Source organism: Zootoca vivipara, chromosome 11, assembly GCF_963506605.1.
Source record: "Zootoca vivipara chromosome 11, rZooViv1.1, whole genome shotgun sequence".
NCBI classification, from domain to species: Eukaryota; Metazoa; Chordata; class Lepidosauria; order Squamata; family Lacertidae; genus Zootoca; species Zootoca vivipara.
This window is the reverse complement of record NC_083286.1, coordinates 2,952,234-2,974,716: the sequence shown is the minus strand read 5'-3', so window position 1 is coordinate 2,974,716 and position 22,483 is coordinate 2,952,234. Positions and strand designations below refer to the sequence as shown.

General features: G+C 43.5%; 1 protein-coding gene across 2 annotated transcripts; it reads right to left on the bottom strand.

Annotated features, from left to right (window-relative positions):
- Window positions 1-1,363: 1,363 nt before the first annotated feature.
- LOC118076906 (cytochrome P450 1A1-like) lies at window positions 1,364-17,115 on the bottom strand. 2 transcript variants are annotated; one of them, XM_035100087.2, is made up of 7 exons: window positions 17,040-17,115; window positions 13,296-14,133; window positions 11,500-11,623; window positions 9,667-9,756; window positions 9,442-9,562; window positions 6,937-7,023; window positions 1,364-5,653 (listed from the first exon to the last, which is right to left on the bottom strand). In XM_035100087.2, exons 2-7 carry the CDS (start codon window positions 14,112-14,114, stop codon window positions 5,371-5,373), a joined length of 1,524 nt encoding a protein of 507 aa, XP_034955978.2. In that variant the 5' UTR covers window positions 14,115-14,133; window positions 17,040-17,115; the 3' UTR covers window positions 1,364-5,370. The 2 variants fall into 2 exon arrangements, with proteins under 2 accessions (XP_034955978.2, XP_034955977.2); XM_035100086.2 differs by having other exon boundaries at window positions 16,991-17,103.
- Between the last annotated feature and the right edge of the window lie 5,368 nt (window positions 17,116-22,483).

The following is a 22,483-nucleotide window of genomic DNA, read 5'->3' as shown; positions in this document are numbered from 1 at the left end:
GCTGGAATTAATATGCGAGAAAAAGAGCCAGATTTCATGGACTGGTCTTTTCCCTCAACTAACCATCATGACCAAGCCCTCTCCTCTGGTGAGATGCATCCAGGCAACAAACTCAGAACCCAGCAAATCTTTCTGAATTCCAGCAAGAACTAACTTATGCCACCACATCCCACACTAAGGTGCAGATCAGAACATAGTTATGCTATGCATTTTGCACTTCTCCAAATTTTGTGTTTTAGTTCTTGGTTCAATAAAGCAGCAAATATGCATTTAAAATACTTACTTTAGAGCCAGTGGGGATTTAGAACTGCATATTTTGTGAGAAAATATGCTAATTTTCATTCTTAATTTTTTGATGAAATACATGAGAGAGCAGATAGGATTGATGAAGATGTGGAAAAGTGATAGAGACTGATCTGTCCAATCACCACCCCTTCCAGGGCGTAACAGTCAAACACCTTTGGCAGTCTAACAGAGAATTAGATATATTATTTCAAGCAAGGTAAACTCAGAACAGGTCCTTGCCATCAAGATCTAAACATTCATTGCCTCCCAATGTTATCAATGAACTTTCTTGTTGTCCTGCCTAGTTCATTACCAGTTTTGCCATTTTTCTCTCAGAATTACATTGTGTTTGTTATTGTACATGGAATGTGCTTTTGGCAGATGAATTAATGGCACTTGTTAGGAAAATATGCACTGTAGCCATTTTGCTAAAAGGACAGAAATTGTTCTTAGCACAGAAAGTATAGCAGAGATGAGAGCCTTCATGTGAAATTGCAAACCACACAACACTGAAAGAAATCCACTGAAATATGCCTGTTTCTAATGTAGAAAGTAATAAACATGATTTCCCCCACATTTTTCAAAACAGCAAATGCAACAGTTCCAGGGACAGTTAAGAGAATTGCCAGGAGTTCAACAAAGCAGGAAACTCAGGAGCGGAGATTAAGCTAAAAATATATAGAAACGCATTTAAAAGCAGAAGAGTTCAGCTGAGTTGGAGACAAGACCTTGCTGTAAGAGATGTTCAAATTGTTTCATTATGCTGTTTCAAGAAAAGCGCTACAGAATTTTCCTTTTTCTGCATTACTGCTTCAAGTGTGGACTGAAAAAAGCCTGCCTACCAACTAGGCTCAGACAAATGGAACATGAGTTTGAAGCTCTCAGCTCATTCCTTTCAAAATAAATGTGAAGTACCGTAGTTCTTTATATTAGTCCCTGTCTGCTGAGAATAAATATAAATCTCTGATCTGAAAAGGATTGTCCTTGGAGTTGGAGAACAAACTATTCTCAAACTTTCCTCCCGCACCCAAATTGCTACCCCCTTCCTAAACTTAGGCATCCCCCCCCCCAATCTGGTGCCTTGCGAGTGTTTTGAATTAGAATTCCCATCAGCCACAGCCAGCATTGTCAATTGTGTATTTATTGAAATATTTATAGATTACACTTCCACAGCAGGACAGAAGGTGGAATACAGAAAACAACGTTACAATAAAGAGAATAAAAATGTCAATAAAAACATCAGGTAAAACATCAATACTGGTTAGAGAAAAGAAATTCCCATGGCAAAGGTCTGACTAAAATCATTTTTAGAAGACATCTAAAAGGCGGCATTAATGAAAATTGCCAAGTCTCTACTAGCAAGGAGTTCCACAGAGCAGGGCTGATACACTAAAGTCTCAGTCCCTAGTAAAGGCCAACCAAACTCCATGGGCATCGGGAACCACCAGAAGATGATCTGAGTGATCCATGGGCATCGGGAACCACCAGAAGTGGCCCATCAGATGATCTGAGTGATCCAAACCAGAGCATAAGGAAACAAACAGTGCTTGTTAGAGATTATTTAAGAATGATTAGAACTGTTGTCCAAAACATCTGCAGGTTGAGGAAGGCTTGTTCAAGCATTCAACAAGCCTCAGGGGGATAAAGATCTGCCAACACATTTTATTTTAGAAGCCACCTTGAAAATTCTTTCCCCATTCACTCTGGTTAAAGTCAAAGATTGTGTTTGGTGACTGCCTCTGCCACTTACTTGCTTTTTAAATGAACTTTTTGAATGGCTTTTGCCTCATAAAAATACCCGCATAAGAATAGTGGAATACCCTAGGCTTACATTATAGATATAGCTGGCCCTGGTGTCTATCAATTGCTCAATGAACTAATGTAAAGCAATAAGGCAAACAGAGTTTAAAATAATGACAAGACTTGTGACATCTTAAAAATCTAAAAAAAAAAATATTTGGCCCAACCAGTGCTTTTTTTCCTAGAAAAATAGGTGCTGGTAGTACACCATGATGTTGTTAACACTAAGTGTCACACTTCTTAACAGCAGCAACAAAAGAGGTGCCAGTACTGTGTACCCTTGAGTACCATAGCTGTCAAGTACCCCGTTTCCCCCGGGAAACCCCCGTTTTTACTTACCTTTTCCCGGTGGTCCCCCATATCACTTCGTCTCCCGTTTTTCTCCTGCCGGCAGCCATTTTTTCCCTTTCCGATTTGCCCTTCTATGGGCACCAAAAATGGCCGCCGCTGGCTTCAAAAGTCGCATCTACACATGTCCGGAAGTGCATAGACGCGACTTCCGGTGTCGGCGGCGGCCCTTTTTGGTGCCCATAGATGGGAGGAGCGACACCAGAAGTTGCATTGACGCACTTCCTGACATGCGTACAAGCGACTTTCGAAGCCGGCGGCGGCCATTTTTGGTGCCCATAGAAGAGCAAAGCGACACCGGAAGTTACGTCAACACAACTTCCGGTGTCACACGGCTGCCGGTCCCGGATTCTGCAGTCCGGGACTTGGAAGGTAAGTTGATTACCGCCTAGAAAGAAAGGAAAACCCTCTGGGCCTAGCCTATTGAGGACCCAAGCACACTTTGTCAGATGTATGCAAGAAGCAACAGACTTGCATCAGCCATAACCGATTCTTGCAACAATAACGAAACCATGAAAAGTTGTTTAGTAACAGTTTACAGCTACCTTGTGCCGTTACAAGAGCAATGAATTTTTTATGTGGGGAAGTATATCCATTTGCTAATGCTATTTTTCCAGAGAAAAACTGCAAGATGGAAGAATGCATGTGTGGAGAAGAGTCCTGAGGCCAAATACCTGCCCTTGCAACCTCTTCCCCAAGCTGGTGCTGCCCAGATGGTTTCAACTGCAGCAACTGACATCAGCTCAGCACAGGCACCAGTTTCTGGAATGGTGCCAATACCTTCCAGAGTAAGATCTCACAGTCTCTTTCTCTGCCCTCTGCCACATGCTAGGGAACAGTCTCTCACTTTCAACTCTTTGCTTAGGTACACATTCCCCTTTGCTTATTTCTTAGCTTCATTCTCTCTCTTACAGGGAAATCCCCAATTCCTGTAATGGAATTCCAGTGTACGTGGCTTCAACAGGGGAGCCGCAGAAAGAATGTGGTTTGTCAAGCTGCGGGCTCAAACACCTCTGGGTCACCTTGTTACAGAAGCCATTAGATGTAACATCAGGAGCCATAGGAGCCAACTCCTAGGGGCTGTGGTGGCTTCGGCCCCCACAATAAAATATTTGAGGGGGCCAGGCCTCCACAAAGTTGATGGGCTTTCCCATTCAAATGGTGTGTGTGATCGATTATGTGGTGTGGGGCTTACCTGGGCCCCCACAACATTTCATTCAAGTTGGCACCCCTGTCAGGAGACCCAGTTAAGAGCAGCAATTCCCTCCACCAGCTCAGGGTCTTGGGTGCTGCAGAAGAGCCTTTCACTCTTTCACTCATCTGCATTTCCCCTCCTCCCATAGTTATATGCCCTGCAAGACAAATCATAAAAGATATATGGGCAACTTGCTCATGAAAAGCCTGGATTAAATTCACTCTCTAGCTTATCTCATACCTGTCATCAGAGTGATTTTAAAAAATCATATTAAGGGGGGCTTCCTGTTTCCAGTGGTGGGAAATGGCTGACTCCCATACGATCAGATCCTGGCCATGCCAGTAATTCAGGGCTGATATGGGGGTAATTAGCCCTGGTAGACTCCCCAGGGTGAGGGAGGACTGTCTCGCAGACCCGCAGATTGTCCGAGATTGCCAGCTTGCATTGTGCAAGCGGCAGGACACTGGGTCCCAGAGCACGACATGGCCGGCACTCTCCAAAGCCATTCCCATAGCCGGGAATATCTGTTTTGATAAAATAATTAGATTTGAACAATAAACAGACATAGTTTCAACAGAAGAAGACCTGCAGAATTGTACAGTCCCTGGCATTTAAGCTCAGACTTCAAAGAGATTCTCATCATGATGTTTGGATTACAATGATTGGTATGTTCTTTTTTTCTTTTCAATACTTATAATTGGTTTTCTACACCAAACCTCATTAAGAAACCTAATTTACTTTGAGGAGTACAGATGGACTTCTATTTATAATTACATATTCAACTGCACAGCTTTAATTGGTTGGAAAGACTTCACAAAGAAAAGAAGAAACAAGATGGCGCTTGTGAGGCAGCATAGAAAAATGAGTTTTTCCCTGTTTCGAGGGAAGTGGGAGATGCTCGTTGGCTGACATTGTAATGATTTGAGACAATAATTTGGGACAAAACATAGTGTATCTGTTTGCAGACTCTTCATTAAGTACGAGAAAGAAGGCTAAATAGATGTCTAGCAGCCCCTCTCCTAGGGCCCGGGAGGGGGGATTGTGTGGTCAATCATTTGATGATTGATCGTCAAATGATTTACATCTGTGGAATACAGTTCATTTACACTGCAATATGCAAACATATGCCTAACATCAAAGACAGATTTGGACAACAGCCCAGATGGGAAGAACTTAACAACTTAATAATACGGGAGTTGCTGCATCATTAAACTTCAAACAAAGACAGATAACAGCCCGGACGGAGATTGGAATGAAGCAGGAAAAGTTGCGCTGCCAAATAGACAGTTGTAAATATATATATATATATTTACAAATACAGCTGGACTTGATGGATGTAAGGATATATGATTTTGGACATGATTGAGAATCGCATAGCCAGGGATGGAGAACTTTAAAGTGATAAAATCGGAATGTGGAAAATAGGAGAACAAGAAGAAGAAGCAGGAATGAGACATCAGAGATATGCTTCAAGAGGAAGCCCGAAAAAAAATAGTAATTAATAATTTGGACTACAATTTTGTTCCTTTTTTTAGTGTGTTTTTTTAAATTGGAATATGTTAATTGGCTGTTTATATTGGAAAACTAATAAAAATGATTTAAAAAATCATATTAAGCAAAAACCCCAGCATGGTTCTCCTGATAGATGCAATATAGTCACACAAGGTTCATGGATTAGTTTTCACTGCATCATATTGCATTATCATTGAGTTTTGAAAGCAAAGCTGTTCCCTTCATCACAATCAAGTGCGCAATAATACTTTAATTCGGTATGGTTTAGGTGCCATGGACAGCCCATAAATTGGATTCAGATCTAGATGATCTTCAGGAGGTTTCTCCAGCCTCAACTGCTGCAAGATGGTGGTGAGGATGACAAAGACTTCATTGCGGGCGACTTCTTCTCCCAAACATTTTCGTATTCCTATTCCAAAGATCAATACCTTCTCAGCCAAGCTCTTGTTGAGCTCTCCATTTTCATTCAGAAATCTATGTGGTTTAAACAAGTAAGGGTCTTCCCATAAAGATCTGTTGTGAAAAGGGGGGAACACACCATATTTTAGAGGTCCCAACTCTTACAAGAAGCAAAGATGGCTGCTATAGTCAATGTAGAACACTTAATTTAAGTTATGCTTCACAAAATTTAGCAACACCTAAGCAATGAACAAAGCAACAGTCCATTGAGATTTTTAATTCAACTTTTGGGAATCCCACTTTTAAAAGAAAAAAACCCAATATCCCTTGTGGAGGCAGAGATGAGTTTGAAATGGATTGATAAAAGCGCTAAGCTATATTTGCCCAAAAGACTCAAAAGCAAACAGGAAGTAGAGATTAGGTCACCCTTCCATGGGATCATATACACATGAAGGCAGATGTCGTAGGAGAGCAGCAGAGCACGTCTTGCATGCAGATGGTCCCAAGTTCAATCCCCAACAGGTAGGGCTCGGAATGTGCTTGGACAGCTGCTCCCAGTCAGTGTAGAGCAGGTGTTGGGGAACTCTGGCCTTCCAGATGTTGATGAACTACAACTTCCATCATCCCAGGCTACTGCTTGTTTGCGCTCGCAGGAGCTGTAGTTCAATAACATCTGGACAACCAATGGTTGCCCTTCTGTAGACAATACTGAAGTCGATGGAGCAGTTGGGTATAAAGCACCTTCCAATGTTCCTGTCATTGGGGCACAGAGAGAAGGGCTCAGAAAGAGAGAAAGCTTTTGGTTTTAGTCCTGCTCACCACTGCGTTTGACTCACTGATGACCTCTAACAGATTGCCCCCAAGAGAATGCTGCCCTCAAGAGAAAAATGGTTGCCCTCCCCTGCATTGGGAGATGCTTGAAATGCCCCTTGTGTTGCTGGGAGTGCTGCAACCAGAGAGGACACAGGCAATATCCCTAACAAGCAAAGGTAATCCCTGATAGCAACCAAACAGGGAAGAGGTTTGGCTATGGCTTCCAATGGCAAGAAGCCACAAGGTGGGAGTCAAGAGCAGCCAGCATGGAGGGAGATTGTTGGGATGGGGTTGTCAGTGCACAGCCAACGTGGCACTCCTGCCAGTCTGACCACACAACACTGACTTCCCTGCCACCTCTCATCTTCCACTCTCTGCCTGGAAAGCAGCAGGGACGTGTGTTACTGCCCATTGGCCCAATAGGAGCTTCTACCTGCCATGCTCAGAAATTCATTAGGCCCTCCAAGACAAGTCCCTCTCCGCCACGCCCTGTCCACCCTACGTTCTAGGCGCGGCAGACACAAGAAAAAACAAGCAAACCCTGACTATAATGCCTTTTCTTAAAAAATAGTATTGTTACTTACTCATCATGATTTACTTGATACATGTTAACGAAGATACAAGTCTTTGCGGGAATATGGTACCCATTCAGAGTGGCATCTTTGGTGGTACTGGAAACAAACACACAAGCGCATGCACATCACTTTTGTTCAACACTGTGATACGTGGAGCTGCACAACAGCTTCACAGCAATCTGCAGATAATGGTGAGAGATCACCCCGTGGCCCTGTCATGAATGTAGGAAAATATAATATTAAACTCTGGTTCATGTGGCCTCATGGGAAAAGAAGAAATCCCATGATTTTCTGAGAAAGCAGGTCTGGTGTCTTTAAAATGAACTCTTCTTTGCTACCAAGGAGTGTGGTGGAGTCTCCTTCTTTGGAGGTCTTTAAGCAGAGGCTTGGCATGCATATGTCAAGAATGCTTTGATCAGGCATCCCCAAACTGCAGCCCTCCAGATGTTTTGGCCTACAACTCCCATGATCCCTAGCTAACAGGACCATTGGTTGGGGAAGATGGGAATTGTAGTCCAAAACATCTGGAGGGCCGAAGTTTGGGGATGCCTGGCTTTGATGGTGTTTCCTGCTCGGCAGGGGGTTGGACTGGATGGCCTTTGTGGTTTCTTCCAATTCTATGATTCTTCTCTTTCCCCCCCAGCCTTACTCCAAGGGTGTGATTTAATGGCCTGGGGGCTATAAGGAAGGCCAGAGATTTTATCTAATTAACACTGATTTACACACGAAAGGAGGAAGCTGTGGTATTTGGGGGATGTGGAATGGATTATAAAAGATCAAGGGACCTGTGTCAGTTGGACATGGGAAAATTAGGGAGTTTCTCTCAATTATTTCAAGGTCCATGAGGAAAGTCAAAACACGGACAGCTGTGTGTGCCCCATGAGTTATAGTTCGCCCATATTGTTATTGGTGATTTTAAAGCGGAGCCCAATGAGGATTGGCTATCGATCAAAAACCCCTCACCCCTCGTGGTAAATTAGTATAAAGATACCTGGCTCTGAGATGTAAAATGACACTTTGCAACTTGCAACTTGCCAAAGCAACATCGCATCATGCAGTTTGCCAGTTGACACTTAGCCGCTTTGAAACCAAGTTCTGATCTCTTGCTGTGCTTCTGAATTGCTAACGGTTCATATGTATCTTAGATAGTAATATTAAATAATGTTTTTGTTTTATGTTTGTAACTTTTTAAAGAAAAAGTTTTAAGCTGTCTTGTTTTACAATAAATCCTGGAAAGGACTTCTGTTTTTTGAGTCTTTTGTGCTTTGCTGAGGGGAAGCTAATTACAGCTCCTAAGCTGCTTAGTCACCTACCCTATTGTTTGAATTTCTGTCTGTGCCACGGTAGAGTCAGCCAGAATTTTGCAACTACAAAACCTTACCTGTTGAATTTCTGTCTGTGGTACGATAAAGTATGCAATGCTAAGTGCACCTGGTAAAGGCTGGAGTGGACTTCCTTGTCTCCTGCCCTATGGTCACTTAGTGTTTAAGGAAGTGGTGGCAGAACTGTGTTTTGCAGGTTTCTGTGTTTTGTACACGGTCCTGTATTCCCATCCCGCTCACACAGTTCCTGTCGGGATAGAGAGGGACAAGGTGCGAGGGGCAGGGAGTGAAGGATCCTGATAGGCCCCTACCTTTTAGAAATATAATTTAGGATTGCTCCACACTGATCTACGCTCATGGTACAAACAAAAGGAACCACCAAGAATAGCCTGGGTCCATCACTGCTGATGTAAAGGGTTGCTTAGATTTTATGTTGTTACTAGCTGGCCCGGCCACGCGTTGCTGTGGGTCATTCCTGTGATTAATTAATTAATGTGTTTTATTAACAAATAAATATAGGGCATTTAAACAAATAAAACATTTTTGGTGGTGCTGGTGGTGAATTTCAAACAGTTTTGCCTGAGTGGCTTTCTTGCAATTGGTCACTTTAGGGCTAAGAGCATTATAGTATTGGGGGATGGCTAGGGGATCTTAGGTAAGTGTAAGAGGGTGGACAAATATCCTAAGCCACATCTTTTACCTATAAGCTAGGGAAACTCTTCATAAAATAAGACCCTTCTTTCTTCAGTACTCTACTGGACACAGAATTCAGTTGATGATGGCAAAAATTATCTGGACTATTACTTCTGTGGTCAAGCCCCAGTATTTAATGATAAGGCAGAATCCAGTGATGGGAAGTTAGGGAAGGGGTGGGGTGGGCAGAGTGCTAACAATTCTTGGGTTTTACATGGGGTCCATCAAAAATATACAAGGTATTTCAGCAGATTTGTAACAAACTCCATGCATACTGAACCCCAAAATAGTTACCCCCTCATTCCCCATCACCTCTACCCTAATCCGCCCGCAATGCCTAACCATCCACACCCCACTCCTTGTAGCAAAGAAGATATAGATTGCATTGCAGTCAGTTAAGGTAACTTGGCAGTTCTGTGTTGGAAGCACCATGCAAAACATTAAGTAGTCATATGAGCAGAACTTTGAAACAAAACTGCTCTACAACTCTGCTTCTTACCAGTGAGGAATAGTGAAGGGCAGGAAGGAGGTGTGCCTAAATATTTCGTGAAGAAAAGCTTCTGTGTAATGTAGAACTTTCCGATCTTCAAACCTTGGTGGTCTTTCTCCAATCTTTGCATCTACACAGAACAAAATGGAGCATGTTTCAAGCATTGTGCTTCACAGATAAGGGCCTCAGTATTTAATCCATTTTCAATTTAATCGATTTAATCAAGAACATTACCAATTTCTTCTTGAATTTTCGTTTGAATTTCCGGATTGCTTATCAGGTACAAAAATATCCATTGCAAACATACTGACAGTGTAGCAAAGCCTACAAAATAAAGGAAGTGTCAGGATATGTGATGGTTACATTATTATTCTGCACACAACACTTTGGTATTTCTATATGTTGAAATCCATTGCAGGCATAATGCACATATCCCAAAAGATATTCCATCACGGACCAGAATCCATACATTTCCATATAAAATTGACTAGACCGTTATGATTTGACATGTTTTGGTACTACTGGTAATTGCTAATTGTTCACTTAAATCCAGGTCCAGGATAATTCCATGCCTGCATGAGCATTTTCCCCACCAGGTGTGCCCTCTAGCTGGGACCGAGGACCCCCAAAATTTTCAAGGAGGGGGCTGGGCACCCTCAAAATTCCACAACCACACGCATCTTCTGCCAGGGCTGTGTCTTCGCCCTGTGCGTCCCTTTCACAATGGCCAGGGTGCCTTTCAAAAGGTAGGGGTGGGGGTGGGGGTGGGGGGGCTGAGTCACCCTGGTTGGGTGGGTGGGTGGGAGGGATGGTGTGTGTGTGACATCACACATGCATGGCAGACTCCCCCAATGTTGGGCACAACTCAATGGCTCTGTTCCCCACAGTTGCAATGTGTCATTGGCATTGTAGGATGGAGTTTTTGTCATCAGGTCCTCAATTTCTGGCCATCATTTTATTTAGCCGAATGCCAAATTCAGGGCACAGATCCATTTTCACTGAAATTTACAGCCAGTCCCAGTTTGATAGTCAATTTTTGCAATTCTACCCCTTGTCAATGGTCCAAGAAAATGTTCAGACATACAGTACATTCCTATCAAATGTTAAAGTGGATTATGTTGAGTTTCATTCTAGGGGGTGAAACCAATTCTATATTTTAGGTGTTGAAAAAATTTAAGTTACAGGTAGGTAGCCATGTTGGTCTGACGTAGTTGAAACAAAATAAAAAAATTCCTTCCAGTAGCACCTTCTTGTTGTTGTTGTTTAGTCATTTAGTCATGTCCGACTCTTCGTGACCCCATGGGCCAGAGCACGCCAGGCACTCCTGTCTTCCACTGCTTCCCGCAGTTTGGTCAGACTCATGTTGGTGGCTTCGAGAACACTGTCCAACCATCTCGTCCTCTGTCGTCCCCTTCTCCTTGTGCCCTCCATCTTTCCCAACATCAGGGTCTTTTCCAGGGAGTCTTCTCTTCTCATGAGGTGGCCAAAGTATTGGAGCCTCAGCTTCACGATCTGTCCTTCCAGTGAGCACTCAGGGCTGATTTCCTTCAGAATGGATACGTTTGATCTTCTTGCAGTCCATGGGACTCTAAAGAGTCTCCTCCAGCACCATATAGCACCTTAGAGACCAACTAAGTTTGTCATTGGTATGAGCTTTCATGTGCATGCACGAAAGTATCTGAAGAAGTGTGCATGCACACGAAAGCTCAAACCAATGACAAACTTAGCTGGTCTCTAAGGTGCTACTGGAAGGAATTTTTTCATTTTGTTTCGAAAAAATTTAACACACTTTGCTGAAGTTTATCCATTTTGACATTGACGCAAAATCCATCTACATAGAAGATACTGGGCAAGAGGACTACAATTAATTAATGTATACTTTTAAAAAATCTCATGAATTTTACGTCATACTTAGTCTATCCACCAACAAAGATAGGAGCCTTTATATGGTCTCTACAAAAATTTCACCTGCTCTTCACCTAAAAGATCAGATGTCAACAGCAGGCAGCTGTGTTTTAAGGGTCATGTTTTAAAACTCTCAGAGTGGCAAAAATGTTCCATACTTACCAGCCCCAAAAATGTCATTGACTGTAACTATTATCTTTTTATGAGATAAAGCTGGACCTTTTCCATCCTCTCTTTTTTCATTGCCTACACTAATCAGGGCATCCGTGATGTCTCTGAGATGGTTCTAAAGGAAACAAACAAAACCCTTGATGCTATTTTCATCCAATCACTTTTTACTTGGCAGCCTATAATTTGTTTAATCCTACATATAATGAATCTATCTTGTTTTTCCCCTCCCAGCCAAATCAAGGGCTTCAGACTCTTAGGACAAAATTTATTTTGGAAAAGAAAACAGCAAGTATCAGCTGTTAATAATGTCAAGCATAATGATAAATTCCTGAGGCAACAATCCTAGCCAGACTTCATAGCAAGGTATTGGCCTAAGTAACATTCAAGTCACAGGAATTTACTGCCAAGTCAATACACACAAAAGAAAGCTAATGATATTTCTCTTGACAGTACAAGCATGTTATCTTCTCCCAATCTCACACAGGGCTGGACAGAAGCCACATTAATCTGTGACTTCTGTTTTAAACTACATAAAAATGTGCATTTCAAAATGTTTCCCCTTAAAGTCACATAGAAACATGGAATTGTAGAGTTGGAAAGGATCCTGAGGGTCATCTTGATCAACCCTCTGCAACACAGGAATCTCAATTAAATCATCCATGACAGGTGGTCCTCCAACCTCTGCTTGACAACCTCCATGACAACCTCTTGTGGACGTCTGTTCCACCATCAAGCAGCTCTTACCATCAGATATTTCTTCCTAGTGTTTAGTAGGAATCTCCTTTCTTGTAACTTGAAGCCATTGGTTCAGGTCCTAGTCTCTGGAGCAGGAATCATAGAATTGCAGAGTTTCTAGACCCTTGATCATCTTGCTTGCCCTCCTCTGCACACATTCCAGCTTGTCGATATCCTCCTTAAATTGTGTTGCCCAGAACTGGACACAGTACTTTGGTATGTTTTTTGAGCCAAGAACTGATATGCATCGTTCCTCCTCCTCAGATTTCCTGATGCAAAATCAGTATCCCAGAACTCCAGGGGGTGGAGATGGGGGGGGGGTGGCCAGGGATACAGACACCAGGATTGTGCCTGTGCAGTCTCCCCTCCAGAGCTAATAGCAGTTGTTTTTCTCTGCCCCATTGCTTCTATTTTTTCTTTTAATTGCTACTGCTCCATTTGTAATGTGTTTTTAATGTTAATTTGCATTTTCTTTAACCAAGTTGTTTTCATTAGGGAAGCAGTGAGTCACTTCATTAAAATGCATTTCATTTTTTTAAGAAGATCAGAATTTTAAAAATAATTTTAAAAATATTTAGTTAAAACTATGCTTTAGCTGTTATAGAAACTGGATAGAATATTTGCATGTCTAGGAAATAATACAGTAGTTCTGTTTCCCCCACAAGATTTATATACCACTTGACTGTAATAAATCCTCAAGGTGGTTTACAAAAAATGAAATTATTTTTAAAACAGTTTAAAACAACTATTTATAACATTCAAAAGTGATTAAAATCAATGATAAGCAGAAAACTAGATTAAAACACATGTCAACCTTCCACATGTCTGGAATGTTAGGAATGTTAATATGAGAAATGTGAACTAAGTTGCCATTCTACTCTGCCACAAACTGTAGAAATGTAGTGTTTGAACAGAAAGATACTGCATTCCTGTAGTCACCCTTTCAATGTTTATGGCAGGCGTAATCTCCTGTCATGATAAGTGTCATGCTACCTGAAGAACCCCCCCACCCCCACCCCCAGTGTTTTCAGCCTCCACAGATGAAAGCTTACCTTATCGTATGTGGTATAGTGGTCTTCTACACGTTTTGCAACAAAGTTGTTGAACTTCCCATAAAACTCTCGAGCAGCCTTTGCGGCAGGCAGCGGGAGGTAACGAAGGCATGGTATAAAATCAGCTGGATTGAAGGCGCCTGATGCTTTTATGAAATCATTGTTTACCTTAAGCATGCATCGAAACTCCTCGTCGTCATGGTCATACCTTTTGTTGAAGCAGAGGGCACAGACAACATTGGCAACTGCACAGGTAGTGGAGTCAGCAGGGTCAAAGCTATCAGCCTGCTTGGAGAGCTCCATGAAGGTTTTCACCAGTTCCAAAGCTTCAGCACAAACATGCTCTTCCAGCAGACAAGAGCAAGTGGAAGACGTGGCTTCTGATTTGGTGAGTGACCTTAAAGCTTTGCTGGCAATTTGCTTCTGAAGCTTCCAGCTTTCTCCGTACTTCACAGAAAATGACAGGCTCTCTCCATCAGCAAAAAAAGAAAAGGTGTGCATGTCAGGTCGGGCAGCAAAACTCTCCCCATCTCTAAGCAGCACCTGCCTCACTGCATCCAGTCCATTAACCACCACGACTGGCACCATTCCCAGCTTTATCTGAAACACATCTCCGTATTTCTTCCGCATGCGATCAAATGAAATGTAGGGATGCTCTCCCAAGTGGAGAAGATTCCCCACAATTGGCAGAGACCAAGGTCCTGGTGGCCGAGGTTGCTTGCTCTTCATAAAAATTCGTATAGAAATTAAAATGGAAGCCACCGTAAAGAAGGCAATGGTCACCTTTGAAAAGGAAATGTCTTCAGCTGAAAAATTCATTTTCAAAAAAAGAAAATACCTGAAAAGAAAAATGGCAGAGACTGAAACTCCTTTAAAATAAAATAAAATAAAACTTACAGACACAGATTTCCGGCAAGATGTTTTGCAGCTCCATACCCTTCTACACAGTAGAACCCGTTTGTTTCATGGCGCATTATCTCCGTGTCCCCCCTTCCCAATGCAACTCAGAGGTTCTCTTGGGTTGCCACCATCTCTCCATCTACAAGTGATTCTAGGATCTTTCTCCCACATTTCTGTATCTAGTGATATTATATGGTAAAACCTACAGACAGACAGACAGACAGACAGACAGACAGACACACACACACACACACACACACATAGTGGCAAAGCACACTCCCAACTCATTACATTTTAGATAAGAACACAACTCTGACTCTTAAATTACAACCAAAGGCACCTTTCATTGGGTAGAGCACCCTAATACCTACAGAAGAGTCAAATAATTAAATGTGTCTAAATATCTCTTGGGGAACACAGCAATGTTTCACCAAAGCCAAGTTCAAAGCCAAGTTCTTCATAATATACAGCCAGCAACCCTGCGGTACCTCCAGATGGCTGCTTACTGTGGGATCAGTCTTCCTCAAGCAAACAAGCTTTTCACAGCATCCATATGATGTTGTCAGCATCAAAATACCAACCCATATTTTTGCACCATTAATCTGCCTGAAATGTGTGCATATCCTGGTTAGACAGAATTTGGTCATCTAAATGTGGCCATAGCCTCCTGCTTCTTCCATGAAAACAAACCATGAGTAGGGATGGATTTAGTCCTAGCTCTAAAGAATGTAAGTTGGCATTTCAGTACTAACTTAGAAGCTATGGGGATATTAAAAAGGTAAAGGGACCCCTGACCATTAGGTCCAGTCTTGACCGACTCTGGGGTTGCGCGCTCATCTCGCATTATTGGCCGAGGGAGCCGGCGTATAGCTTCCAGGTCATGTGGCCAGCATGACAAAGCCGCTTCTGGCAAACCAGAGCAGCACATGGAAACACCATTTACCTTCCCGCTGTAGTGGTTCCTATTTATCTACTTGCATTTTGACGTGCTTTCGAACTGCTAGGTTGGCAGGAGCTGGGACCGAGCAACTGGAGCTCACCCCGTCACAGGGACTCGAACCGCCGACTTTCTGATCAGCAAGCTCAGTGGTTTAACCCACAGTGCCACCTGGGTCCTATAATGGGGATATTAGGAGATGCAATGGTTGTGGAATAAGACTTGTTTGGATTCCAGTGGTGGAGAAGAGGACCATCCATCGCCTCCTGAAAGCGGCTATCTTGTAAATGAGATTATCAGAACAAACAACATGGGATGATTCCTTTGAGAATGAGTGCAGGCAAAACAGAAGGCTGGTTATTTACTGTAAGAAATGGAATGAGATGTAATTGTTTTGGGGAAAACATAGTAAGTGGCAAATTCATCTCAAACTATTTTCTTTTTAAAAAAATCCCAAAACCAGAACATGTTGTTATTTAATTTATGGATGGAGAAGTCTGCACTTTGGCAATGATTCAGCTGAATTCCAACTCTAAATATTTATGATAGTGTTGTAATAGTGTGCACTTTGAACCAAGTTCTGGCTTCCCTACTTGTGCCTCTAAAGCAAGAATTGTTTACTGCAAACTGTCCTTTCTCCAATGTAGAATTCCTGGAATCAGTCTCATCTTCTCTCCCATAAACTGAATCATGAAGAGGCGTGTGAAGAAACTAAAGTTAATTTCAGAACAGGATCTCTGGATAACTCATTGCTTTTCAAAATATAAACAAGTAGTTTAAATCTCCCCTCTCCTGGCTACACATAAGTCTTCCTCTAAAGAGCTGGAAGAGATAGAAATGTATTTAACCATTTTCACATCCCCCCCCACATTTATTCAAAAGTTACAATACTGTACAATGCATTTTCACTCAATATATCCCCTCCACAGGCACCTCTGTGATCATGGTGGCATTAAAACATGCTGTTGTTCTTCAATAAAAGAGAAAAGGGGAGACCAGTTCGTGTCAAAGGTATCTTTTCTGGAGATGACTTGTCCCCTGGGTCCAAGGACCATTCTCCTTTTTCTGAGCTCTTTCTTTTGGCTTTCTCTGACACTCTTTAATCAAGCAGTCACCAACCAGGCTGGATCCTGACTGGAGCTGATGCGAGTTGTAGTCAAAACCTATGGAGGCTACAAAGACTAGGTGTGGTCACTGATTGTTTAGGAAAGGCATTTTGCATATATTCAGGACAGCTTCCCCCCCCCCCCAAAGAGCCCAAGAGCCACGCAGAGTATCGCCTCCTCCCTTGAAGCAGCCTTCGTAATCCCGCAATGGACACATTTTCTGGCGGACAGACAGACAGACCACCAGGAAGCCACAATGGACGAGAAACCGGGCAGACTCGCGCGGTCTCTTCGCGTTTGCCCGACGGGAAATGAGCCCGGCGAGTCCTGCCTCGACTCCCTTTGCCCAAGACCCAAGAGGCTGGACGAAGTGGTTTTCAAGGGATTTACACAAATCCTTTTATTATGGCGCCCTGCAAAACGCTGTTCAAAGGGGAAATCAAGCGACTCTGCACATGCTCAAAGGCGCGTCTCTCTGCCGCTTTTGAAGCCTTCACCTTTTTATTTCTCAAAACCAAATCAAGGGTTTTCTTATTCATTTCTCTTTTGTTCTGCCACCCAACCTTTGCAAAGAGCACCGAGCATAGCTGCCACGTTCTCCCTTTTTTAAAGGGAAATTCCCTTATGCTGAATAGGCTTCCTCGCGAGAAAAGGGAAAACTTGGCAGCTATGGCACCGAGAGTGCACGAGCGACCTTCGCTGCAAAGGAAAGCCGTGGCTTGCGAAACAAGATCCCCTTTCCCACGGCTCACCTGCCCTTGAACGCAGCAGAATCCGGCCCTGCGGCGGCGCTTCGCGTACCTTATTTTATCCCGCTCGGCGGAGGCGCGCCTCGCTCTTTGCCCAGGCGGAGCCGTCTCCGCGCGCGCCGAGCAAGCCCGGCTGCGGCGCTTCCAACGGCTTCCAGCAGAGGGCGCCCGGCGCAGCCCGCCATCCCATAGTCCCGCGCCGTTTGAAATTGGGGGCGCTGCCGCGTGCGGCTCCTGCCCGCCACTAGAGGGCGCTGTGTGCACGCGGGAACCTCTTGCATATTATTACCATCCTCCTCCGTATCATATATTAATACCCCGCCTTTCCCTCTGATGGGACTCGAGGCGACTTACATATAAAAAGAAGAGCTGCTAAAAACTTAGAAAGACCCATTAGACGTTGACAGAATTGAATCTGTTTTTTAAACAAAAAGAAAGAAAGCGCAGTGCCTTCAATTCAAAGCAGCCAGTTCCCTAAAGCCTGGGAGTTGCAAAGGTTGAGAGCAGCCACCAAGGAACAACCAAGGGGTGAAAGGAGAGAGTGCTTCTGAGCATGTGAAGGTAAAGGAGGGGTGGTGGAAGCTGCCTGGACTGCATTGAGCTCTTCCGAGGAGAGTTGAGATATGCAGGTAATAAAGCAACACTGCAGGGGGTTGGACTAGATGACCTTTGGGATCCCTTCCAATTCTACAATTCTACGAACATGGGTTAATCTCTGTTTAAAAAATGAGGCATACACAGCTGCCAATGGATTAGATACAAATGCTATTAATAATAAGTTAATATAGGGACCCAGGTGGCACTGTGGGTTAAAGCACAGAGTCTAGAGCTTGCTGATCAGAAGGTTGGCGGTTCGAATCCCTGCAACAGGGTGAGCGCCCGTTGTTCGGTCCCAGCTCCTGCCAACCTAGCAGTTCGAAAGCACATCAAAGTGCAAGTAGATAAATAGGGACCGCTCCGGCGGGAAGGTAAACGGCGTTTCCGTGCGCTGCTCTGGTTCGCCAGAAGCAGCTTTGTCATGCTGGCCACATGACCCGGAAGCTGTCTGCGGACAAACGCTGGCTCCCTTGGCCTATAGAGCGAGATGAGCGCCGCAACCCCAGAGTCGGACACGACTGGACCTGATGGTCAGGGGCCCCTTTACCTTTTTAATAAGTTAATATATGTTTCCTCAAAGTAATCCAAATTTTAAAAATTTAACTGGTGCATAAAGTAAGTGTTTACCTACCCCTCTAGACATAGTTGGCCATACCGGCTGTGGCTGATGGGACTTGGAGTCCAGAAAAATTGGAGAGCCAGAAGTTCTCCATCCTTTACCTACAAGAACCCTGTTTCCCCCCTTTTAAGGCATAGTCATAAAGTAAGCCATGGCAGGATTTTTAACCTTTTACAAAATATAAGATATACCCTGAAAATAAGACATACCTCCATGCCATGTGGAGCACCACAGCCAGCCAGTGGGACCCAGTATGCCAGCTGCAGCAGCAGGAGGAGGAGGCCTGCCGTCAGGGTCGGCCCTACAGCCAGGCTGGGTGGCGCAGGGCACCAGGGCACCCGCCTGCCAGGGGGCGCTGCACAGCTGTGCCCACTCACCCGCTGTGAAACTGCGACCGCCCACCCGCCGCGGAGCTGCACCCCCGGCAGCTGTGCTGTGTGCGGCGCGCGTGCGCCGGCCAAGCCGCGCAGCTCCGGCCACCCGCCGCACTGGGAAACGGGACGGGGGCGCCGAAGGGATCCATCACACCACGGCACCAGGGCGCCAAATATACTTAAAACGGCCCTGCCTGCCGTTCTGCCGCCTGGAACCAGCTGCTGGAGCGCACGGAGCGCCCAGCAGCGCCGGGTGGAGCGCCAGAGCCAGCAGCCTTGCCTCCGCCCAGCCGAGGAGGCCTGCCATCCCGCCACCTGGAAACGGGTGCTGGAGCGCGCGGAGCGCCCAGCACCTCAAAGTGCCCAGCAGTGCCCCAAGCCAGCGGCCCGGCCCGGCCGAGGAGACCATAAGGTACCATAAAAACCGTAATAATAAAAAAAGACATCCCACCGAAAATAAGCCACCCTGTGGTTTTTTGAGGGAAAAAAGTAATAGGACGGTGTCTTTAAAAAGGGGAAACACGGAAGTATTTACGAGGCTAGTGGTAGTCTTTATGTAGTCACATAATTTTGAACAAGCTGAGTTAGATCTAGATTTAGGCTGCAATCCTGACTCAACATACCTGGGTGTAAGACCCACTCAATTCAGTAGGACTTATTATTGTGCTGTATTTCTAGCCCACTGATTTCAGCCAGGCTCCCCTTTTTTGGCTTTATGAAAAATGCACTTCTCCTGCTGCCTCCTTTTCCCAGGCTGCAGATGAGACTCAGCCTATAAGCTTTGGTTATATGACTGTGTTTTTCATTCCTACCGTATGAGTGCATTAATGTCTGCTTGGAACATCCATGGTGCCTCCTGATATTTACTCTTCAAATGGTAAGTGATTGGCAATTGCATAACACATTGCCCGAGTTACAAAGGTTGCCCCAGTCACCTCTTGTATACTTTCCTGATTCTGCGTATTCTTCTCTCCGCAGGTTATAACCCACCAAATACTTTTCAGGAAAGAGATTTGCCTTGGCACATATTCAGCAAACATGCCACAGCTTGGGAACTGGACAACTTGGAAAAGAACTTTACCCATAGAGATCAGTTAAGGACGCTTCTCTCCTAATTATGCAGGTTAGAGTTGGTGTGATAGTAACACATATTTAGTATTTTAAAATATTGATTGGCAATATCCCAGGTGCAGTAGGCACAAGCAGATGTTGACCGTTAATCTTTTATTATTATTTTATAGCTGCCATATACATCTTAATTTCTTGACTGATGTGACCTGGGCACAATGTGTTTTACCCGTTGCTTTACATCTGGCACGTCCAACATGTAGATCGTGATCTACCAGTAGATCACTGCATGTCCGTGGTAGATCACTGGCTCCCCCCAAAGAAGCTCAACAACTTTGGCTCCCCTAAAAAAAACCTCAATTTTTTGTCCTGCACCCCCCAAAAACGGGGCTTTCCCCCTCCCTAAAAAAGCTGAACAACTTTGACCTGAACCCCCCCAAAGGGGGTAGATCACTGCCAGTTTTTAACTCTGTAAGTAGATCTCAGTCTCTTGGGAGCTGGCCACCCCTGCTTTACATGGTTTGGAACAATAAGAAAAAGCAGGAGCTGATGACAGCTGAAAGTGGGGAAATCATTCACAGAGTGGCATCTTAAAGGTCACCAAGTCCCAGCCCTGCTCTGTGCAGGAGGCAGTCCTTCCATTTCTACCCACTGTTTCTAAGCCTGCCCTGTGAGGCAACATTCTCAACTCTTTCAACCATTCCTCAAAGGACTCCTATGGACACTCTACAGTGTGTCAACATATGGTTAAAATTTTCCCTCTTGGGACACTGAAAATAGTGAGTAGAGGTTGTGGGTGTGCATGTGCCTTCCCCAAGCCCTCCACTCTTAACCTTCATGCACTCCATGGCTGTCCACACAGTCAGGAACCCTGTGCAATTCCGGTCCTCCCGTTCTGCTGTGATGGCTCCCTCTCTGTCCCTCTGGGCCCAGGACGGCCTGTGGAAGAGAAATCTGCTTGCGCCTACCCTTCCCTGCTTGAACTCTTTGCTTCTGCTTTTTTGTTTTTGTTCTTGTGTGTTATTGAAGTGTATGTTCTTGTTTAAATAAAACATTTCAAAAGAAAATACACCTTGCCAAGTTTGAGATTTCAATAGTGTTTTTGAAAGCTTATTTTCAACATATGTATGCACAAACTCCCCCTCCCTGTGCAGAAAATATCCTGACTTCTCTTAAAGGAAACTTTTTGGGTTGCCACCAGGAGGTGCAATTAATACTTTTTTTCCTGCACTGCATCCTTTACTTAGAATAGCCATTTTACCTCATTTGCTCAGATGCACTTGTTCCATGTGTTTTTTTATTTAAAAAACTAGTTTTCAATCAAAATAAAAAATTCCTTCCAGTAGCACATTAGAGATCAACTAAGTTTGCCATAGGTATGAGCTTTCGTGTGCACGCACACTTCTTCAGATATACTGAAACAGAAGTAGTGCTGAAGTTTTTTGCCAAATTTTCGAATTCTGCGAAGAAACGAGAAGAATTGAAATCATTTTTTGAGTTTTGCGAGTCAGAATTCCATGAAGTTTTGCGCCATGTTCCAACATGTTGGTTAAGTTTGTTTAAAGCAGTTGAATGACTACTTTTAAACTGGATACCTCTAAAATCGTATATTATTTCTCTTGGATCTGATGAGTGCCATAAGGTTATCTGGAACCTTATTTCGGATCAGGAAAATGAAGTCGCAAAGGACGATAACCAATAATTTCAGAATTGTATTTATATTTCACGCACTTCTTCATGTCAGTAATGCAAGACACCCTACTGAAGCGGCAAAGCAAGAAAATCTTGCATGTGATCTTCACATTATCATGTGTAAGCTGCGTGATTCTTTGCTATATATATATATATATATATATATATATATATATATATATATATGATGAGCAGTTTTTTGGAATGCAAGTTTTATTTGCCTTACATAAAAAACATTTGCCTGAGAATGCCATGCAAAAGTTCAAGGAATAAGCCATCAACATATATCAAAGAGCCATTGCGTACCTAGAAAAGTGGTATAATTTCACCAAATCACTATATGAGACACTAAGTTGTTTCAATCTAATTGATCGCAATAATCCAACTTTAGAAGAAATGACAGACATCTGGTTATTATCACCATAGCAAGAAGAACTTCCACTAATACTCTCTTCGGTGAAATTTCTGCCTTAGAAGAAGTTTATGTTCATCTGCAGGGTGATTCATCCCTTGAAAAGTGGACGTACTTTTTCAAGAAAGAGCCAGCTCCAAGTTTACTGAAACTGTTCCAGTTTTGTGCATCAATTCCGGTATCAAATGCAAACACTGAATGAATTTTCAGCGTTGTGGGAAATTTGTGGACTGACAAACATAACCGACTGCTTGTACCATCAGTTCGAAGTGAACTTTGTATATTTTTTAATATTTCTCAACGTTGTACTGAAATTAAAGAATTATTCCTTAAACACAAAGAATTGATCAAAGCTGCGCAGTCAAATAAAAAATACACACGACAGCAAAGTAAAATGTAATTTAATATTTCACATATTATTATATATTTGATGTTTTGAATTTTAAGTAAAGTTTTGAAGTGATTATTTTAATATGTGTTAAAATGTTTGTAAGAAAATATATAATTTAATTTAATTTAACACCCATCCCCCGACGCTTGTCCACTATTTTTTGGAAGCAGGCCTGGCATCCCTATCTTCCGTCCTGTAGTTGTTGCACTACATGAAGAAAAGCTTGTGTCTCAGCAATGACTGTGGTGGCCTGATATAACCAGAGTAAAGCCAGGGAAGCTTAATCACCTTTATGCCTGGGGAAGGGAGCATTCCTTGTCACAGAGCCATCTTAGGCAGTCCC

Coding starts and splice junctions, on each gene's coding strand:
- LOC118076906 (XM_035100087.2), bottom strand. CDS start 14,114: ATGAATTTTTCAGCTGAAGACATTTCCTTTTCAAAGGTGACCATTGCC. Junction 9,757..11,499: donor CAATGACATTTTTGGGGCTG/GTAAGTATGGAA, acceptor TTTATTTTGTAG/GCTTTGCTACACTGTCAGTA. Junction 5,654..6,936: donor TATCAAGTAAATCATGATGA/GTAAGTAACAAT, acceptor TTTTCACAACAG/ATCTTTATGGGAAGACCCTT.